General features: G+C 32.1%; 1 protein-coding gene across 1 annotated transcript; it reads left to right on the forward strand.

Annotated features, from left to right (window-relative positions):
- Positions 1–845: 845 nt before the first annotated feature.
- LOC108193390 (uncharacterized) lies at positions 846–6,789 on the forward strand. Its single transcript, XM_017360012.2, has 9 exons — positions 846–1,277; positions 1,638–1,699; positions 2,839–2,893; positions 3,683–3,781; positions 4,016–4,102; positions 5,036–5,152; positions 5,237–5,329; positions 5,532–5,562; positions 6,400–6,789. Exons 1-9 carry the CDS (start codon positions 1,182–1,184, stop codon positions 6,579–6,581), a joined length of 822 nt encoding a protein of 273 aa, XP_017215501.1. The 5' UTR covers positions 846–1,181; the 3' UTR covers positions 6,582–6,789.
- Positions 6,790–7,391: the final 602 nt, after the last annotated feature.

Genomic DNA, 7,391 nt, shown 5'->3' on the forward strand with positions numbered 1-7,391 from the left:
AGCTTAACACAATATTCTTGTTTGTTACTATTTCTCATTAATTTGGGTTGAAATTTAATTACTATAGTTGAAAGCGATAATCAAACTATAAATATTCATATATTATTATTATTATATTTAAATATATTATTATTATATTTTAATATATATCATGTTGCATAATTAATATTATTTTATAAAATAAATTTTAGCCGGTTTATATTTATAAATAAATTATATTTTTATCAACCATATGCTTATATTTTATTATTATATTCTTTTATATATATATATATCGTGTTAAATAATTGATTTTCATTTTAATATTTAATAATATAATTCATATTTTAAGTATTTAATTTTAAACTACAAATATTGTAATTTTTTTTGATAACTTAGCTCATTAACATACATTGAAAGATAAAAAATTTTAAACTTAAAATTTTCAATATTTAAATATATAAAATTATTATATATAAACATATATATATATATATAATAATTTAAAAAGATTAAATATAAAATATTATTGTTATTTCTTTTTACCTTGGAGGAGAGGGGTTAACCTAGCTGGATGACAGAGCGGCCAAAATTTGATATGTGTCGTCCAGAAGTTTTTTAGTGTCGTCCAGTCCAATCAGGAACAATCAAATGACCTTAACGAGATGGAAGTCTGAACCAACCCATTAATCCTGTTATTCACCTGTTATCAAATGACCCCCAAGTTTCAATTTTACAAGACAAAAGAACCAGAGAAACACACATATCGGAGGAGGATAATTCCAAATAATATATTCCATGAATTAAAATTTTAATTTTTTCCTCATCCCATTGATAGTTGATCTAGCTAAGTATAAATGCGTGTTGTTCCAGGATGAAAGAGTGTAAATATGCGTGTAAAGCGGAGTTTCGCTAGGCGAAGGAGATATAAGAATAATCCGCAGGCTTTTTAAGTTACAACTTGACCAAAACACAAGCCATATCCAAACCAGCACATATACATACATACATAGTTACATACATACGAGACGCGGACATAGGCAATTTCGTTGGCTGTCTTCTTGTGCGTGTCAATTTATCAAACCCCTTTTCTTTGTTTCTAATCCAATTTTTTATACATATTCTTGATCTTGATTAAATTAAGAATCGAGGGTTTGCTTAGTAAAGTCCTTTTGCTGGGCTTATTTTGAGGGGTCGTGAAAATGGCGTTTAATTGGGTTTATTTTCTTAGAGTTACCCTTTTGATCCTCCTTATTGCAGCTATTACAACCGCTTGTTTTACTCTCCCTGTTGAAAAGGTTTGATTTTTTTACATGGGCCGGTCTTGGTTTTCATTATTATGCTGTAGCTTTAATTTGATTATTTCTTGCTTCATTAGTTTTACATATGTTTGTTTTATAGTATGTTTGTAATAATTGTGGTTAATTTGCATAATGGGGTGGTGAATTATGTTGTTGTGTGAGTGTTTCAAACCTGTCATGCTGTTACTAGTTCATAATTTTGAAATTATATGTGCAAGCAACAATTCCGAGGCATTTTAGATTTTTTGTGCTGCCAACTCTGTCTGATAGTGTGATTTCAATTTATGATCGAAGTGTTAATTATATGATTATTTGGTAATTTTCTGTGGTACATGGCTAAATTATTGCATTTTACAGATATTGAAGAACTTCCTTGTATGGGTAGAACAAGATCTCGGCCCCTGGGGTCCTCTAGTGCTGTAAGTAAATCCGTGACATTATATGACCCGATTAGATATTGTGGCAATGATATGTCTTTCGGTGATGCTCTACTTGTAGTTGTTTATACCGTAATGGCTCTATTAAAACAAAGATTTGATCATGTAGCAAGGGTTGATAGTTGTCCCTTCTGTAGTTTTCTGCTAAATTAGTTTGATATATCTTTACGGGGATGTTTAATCTCTTGCACTTAAGGTGGTGAAGATCCATTTCTTCACTGTATAACATATATGGTAGGAATAATCCGGTTGCAGTGAGTTGAATGTGATCACGTCGCTCTCAGTATGATGGTTTTATCAAAGTTATTTCTAATGACAAAGGATGTAATAAGTTATTGTTACAAGCCATTTATATGAAAGAAATGTACCTAATCTAGAAGAAATTTTGCAGTTAATATGCCCGTAGTTTCTACAGCTGCATAGTTGGAAGTTTAGTCATGCTGGCGGGAGAGGGGAGAATATGTAGCTTTTAACTAGAAAGCCCTGAATAATTATAACTGATCCATCATAAATAACGATAAATGGCCATGCAAAAAAGGTTTATTATATATTCAAATACGTTATAATGGTATTAAAGAAGCAGCTACGTTGTGATGTTTAAATATCAGCTCTAAAATAATTTGCGGAGACAGAGATGATGTCAGTGCTTGTCTTCTTCCCAATTAAAAAACAGAAAAACTCTGGTGGCGGAAGGTACATGTTGTATATTTAAGACCTGAAGCTACAATATTCGAGTCGTTTGATCTTATTCCTCTTAAGGGTGTCAATTTCCTCCATTTTTTTTCAATTAATTAGGAATACTTATTCTTTAAAATTTAACATGTATTAATCTTAGATTGTTAGTGCTGCAGAATCTCTTTGTGTGACAAGTAAATGGAGACCCATGTGCATGAACATACACACAGGAAAAATAAACACACAATTAAAGCGTATAATGATATTGGTTCCTTCAGGGTCATACATGTAGATTTTGTATAACCTTGTTGGCAATCTGAAGAAGCATATTTATGTGTTCGTCATATATAGCATGTAGTTGCCACTGACATATCTGTAAAAATTGTACTGATTTTTTGTTTAATAAATTCCTGCCATTAATAGGATAATTCTTTTTGAACTTGCAGGGCAGTTGCGTACATACCTTTAACAGTTTTGGCGGTACCAGCATCAGTACTTACTGTAAGGATCAATTTTCTGCTATTATGCTTTTATAATTATCTTACCTCTCTTATTTAATTTTATGTAACTCTCTTTCTTTCATTGTGTTAATTCTCATCTCTCACTATCTCTCTGTATATATGTATAATTTTTATATATGTGTGCGTGCACGTTTTGGCCATCAAAGCCAATTAATGTATATGGAAACATCGGAGACTAAATGGTCATCACTTCATTTGACTTGCTAATGGGAGTGGATGATACAGTTTATGGAAATTAATCATTAAATAATGACAAATATGTCATAAAATTGGCAAAACTAGTAGGTAGGTAGTTATCAGTCTAAGAGACCAAGTCAAGGACCGTCTCATAATAAATAAACAATTAGAATGTTGCAAAGTCTTGGATGGAGTTTCTAGTAAATAGATTTACTTGTCTATACTTGTTTATGCAATATGTGAGGAAGTTTTAGTTCTGAGAGATATGTGAGGTGCTTTTTAGATTGAGAATCGTTTTAGGATTCAGTTTTGAGTGTTGCACGTTTGTATGCAATTACGCCTCGGAAATGGTCTAAAGCCACTTTTAGTTTGTTTAGTTATTTACTTTCTTTGTTGTTTTTTTTTTTAAAATTTATTGCTGTAGACACTAAAATAGTATAGTCTTTTCCGTTTTGATCTGTACTTGTTACATTATGTTTTATTAGTGTTCGCAGCTTTGTATGCCTTTTTTTAAAAATACACTGTTTAAGGGACTAGAAGAGTACGGGCTCCTTTTCTTGACTATTTGTTGTATTGTTATATTTTCCTGCAGCTAGGCGGTGGTTATCTTTTTGGCTTGCCTGTGGGTTTTGTTGCTGACTCTTGTGGCGCCACTCTTGGTGCAGCTGTCGCGTTCCTTCTTGGGAGAACAGTAGGTGTTTGATTGTCACTTTTTTTGGGTGATATTTTAGTTGGAGCTATACCTCAGACATTTTCGTAGTAGTAGCATACCTGGTTTAAAAAGGGTTTGGTAGATATTCATTAATAGTTTCTACTTGCAATATGTTTGTTTTATAACTCTTTTTCTTACAAGCTTCAATATTTTGACTTAGATCACTTAATATCTTTTTATAAATGGCAAGTAATCTCATCTTAATTTTTTCAGATTGCAAGGTCATTTGTTATTTCCAAGTTAAAGGATTATCCGCAGTTCCGTGCAGTTGCACTAGCCATAGAGAAATCTGGATTTAAGGTTCGTTTTTTGTTCCTGAAAGAAAATCTGGATCTATGGGTCGTGCTTGTGTTTGCTTTTGTATCTAAACACTATCCACAAGATATCAAAAATTGCTACCATTTTCCCCAGCTTTCCTGCAGAATAAGTTATTCATCAAGTATACCATTGGGTTGTATTGTACATTAAAAGATAGGACTACAGTCTAATATTTGCGGCGCATACTGATAAAGAATATTTTTTAAATAACCTTATACTTCAGAAAAGCTAGGTTTATAAAAAAAAGTAGAAGAGGAAACCTAAACAAAGCGTTGATTTGGAATTCTCCAAGCTTCATAAAGGCAAAGTAAAATGACCACACTTAAATATTTAGATCACTATTAGCACCCCAATAAATCTTACTGATAAGAAAACAACCGGCAAAGGGATGTGTTCAGATGAAGTTTAGGTGAGAAGAAGAATGGGGAACCTGAGCAGAGCAATAAGAGTGAGCGAGACTGACATGCTTAAATGGTACAGTTGCATTGTCTATTATGTCCTGACCAGTGGGATGATATATATGGAATAATGATTATGAAATGATGAACCAAACGAAATCAGTTATTAAAATTCCAATTATGATAGTCAAAAGAAGTTATTATTTGATTATCTTTCAAGTTACTAAGAGTCGTACGTGGTCTCCTAAACTGGGGTAAGATCGGTGCTTGATAAAACCGTTTTAGAATAATACAATTATTTTGCAGTGAGTGTATTTGACGTCCCGGATAAGTGAAAAGAACTGAAGCAGTAATAAGAGAGCTATCATATATATGCACAGATATATCTGTGTTGAAAATACTGAGTATGTTTGGTTTAATTTATAAATCAGGAGGTCATCACTAGACAAGTAGGTGTTCATATTTATGGTCTTAAACTGTTAATCACTTTTGGATAATGTGTCCACCTCTTTGACAGATTGTCTTGCTTCTCCGGCTTGTTCCAATGCTTCCATTTAGCGTGTTGAATTACCTATTATCTGTGACACCAGTTGCTTTAGGGGAGTACATGTTGGCTTCATGGTTGGGAATGGTGGTATGTATTCTGATGTTTTATATAGAGGAGCTTCACAAAGTTTCCACTTTCTATGTAATTTATACTCTCTATCATCTTCGACAGCCAATTACACTTGCTCTAGTGTATGCCGGGACAACTTTGAAGGATCTTTCTGATGTGACCCATGGATGGCATGAATTCTCCAAAACTCGTTGGGTAAGATGCGATATAATATGTTATATTTTTCTTGGAAAAGATTATTCCCACATGAACCTAAGGATTATTGGTGCATAAGCTCTTAGAGATGCTTCCTTGAGGATATCTTCAGTATATGTATATAATGCCATTTCTAATTGCAAGAGGCTCTTTTTACATGTGATGATTATTATTGATGATATTTCTTTTTGTTGGTATGCAGGCACTTATTGTTTCTGGTCTTGTGTTGTCTGGTGAGTTGGCTACATATACACTTTTTCTTCCCTTTTTTTTTGTGGGGGGTGGGGTGTTTGTTAAAAATTTAAAATATGAATATTCTTGGAGCATCTGCAAACATTTGGTTGGGAACCATTGTGGTATCATCTTCTATATGCTTTTCCATCCAAAAAGGTATGATTATATATATTATCTGCGACCTAATCTTCAAGAAACGAATCAGCATTATAACTCATGTTAAAAGGTAGCATCAGTATCACAACTATGTTGCCTTCTCAATTTGAATAATAATGCAGCAATTTTGAGTATGTAGCAAATTTCTTTAATTTTTCATTTTTTTTTCAATTATATGCTTATAAGGTTTGTATTCAAAAATAGTGAATGAAGGAGGCTATCTGGCATTACTTAGGTAACACTAATATTTCCGTGTATAGTCTTCAGTGTGCAAAAAAAAAAGTACATGTATCTAGAGAATGTTCTGATAGCCTAGTGCTAGTGCCTCCTTCCCCATGGGTTTGAACTCCCTTTCACCTAGCTTTGTACACTTAAACTATAATCCACTGAAAAATATGTTAGCTTGGCTTATCTGTACTTGCAACCCTGATTTATGTGAAGACACACCAATTAGCATTAGATCTTGTCTGTTGTTGAGTCCTTTGTAGCACTTAGTTGCAGAATGTCTTATTTAATATGATCATGTGTAACTGTTTAAGTTTCACAATGTTTGACTACTTGATTAAGATTGGGTAACATCTATTGAATTCATCTCTAATAGTTTATGCTTCCTGCTTCGTTTTTTATAATTCCTTTTCCCATTCTTGAACGCTGTAATTGATCTTTGGCTTTGGTTACAGTGGTTTTATTAATATGTGTTACCAAAGTTGCGAAGTCTGCTTTGGATAAAGCATTGGCCGAAAATGAGGATATAGATGATGATGTGGGCGCAGCAGAAGAATCCACTGAAGTTGATCGTGTGGATCTCCAGCAGCCGCTACTAATCAAGATAGATTCCTCTGAAGACAGCCATGAGAAATGAAACCTACCCTGTATAATATGTAGTACCTCTTTGCACTTGGCATTTTTTTTTTTAGTTTTGCTGCTTTGTCCACATGTATAGTTTTATTCTACTACTTTAGATTTGGCTCCTTTTCTAGTCTACTTATACAGGTGAAAAAAGATTGTGAGGTCGGTTTGACTAAGTTCAAAAGAAGTTACCTATTTTTATGAAGTAAAGAATTAGATTATGTCTTATAAGCTATTATAAGCTATTAAAGTGTTTAGATAGTTATAGTTAGATATTTGGTAATTTAAAAGAGTAGTGTAATTAGGAAAGAAGATGGAAAATTTTATTAGTTTTCTTTTTTTTTTTGAATAAAAATATGACACTAGCACATTTATTCTTAATTCTTAATAAAATAATTTTAACAATAATAATTTTAAGCATATGGTCAAAATTCTTAAAAGTGAAGAGACATATTTGAACAAAAAGAGTGTAGAGACTAAAATATCTGAACAAAAAGAGTATAAGAATTTCAGTTGTATGAAGTCCAAATATTTTTTTGGAGTTTTGGGGTTAAGAATCTATTATCATCATTAATACATCTCTATTCAATGTATACGGTATGAAAATATATGTATATAGGGTTGGGTTCCACGTAGAACCCATTAAAATTAGAACCTTATTATTAACCATTAGATTGTGAAAGATTTAAAGGCTGAGATCTGACTTATGTATTATACATTTATACTCTAATTTTATTATCCAGTACGTTATTTATTAGAAATAAATTAAAGTTAGAATATACATATTTAAGAAGACACAATAAATGATATTTAAAGCAGAATT

The sequence above is a fragment of the Daucus carota genome, chromosome 7 (genome assembly GCF_001625215.2).
Source record: "Daucus carota subsp. sativus chromosome 7, DH1 v3.0, whole genome shotgun sequence".
NCBI lineage: Eukaryota > Viridiplantae > Streptophyta > Magnoliopsida > Apiales > Apiaceae > Daucus > Daucus carota.

Bases quoted from the DNA above. Each gene is read 5' to 3' on its own strand.
- LOC108193390 (XM_017360012.2), top strand. From the start codon at position 1,182: ATGGCGTTTAATTGGGTTTATTTTCTTAGAGTTACCCTTTTGATCCTC. The intron at 1,700-2,838 runs GTAAGTAAATCC...TTGAACTTGCAG, and splicing joins CCCTGGGGTCCTCTAGTGCT to GGCAGTTGCGTACATACCTT. The intron at 4,103-5,035 runs GTTCGTTTTTTG...CCTCTTTGACAG, and splicing joins TAGAGAAATCTGGATTTAAG to ATTGTCTTGCTTCTCCGGCT.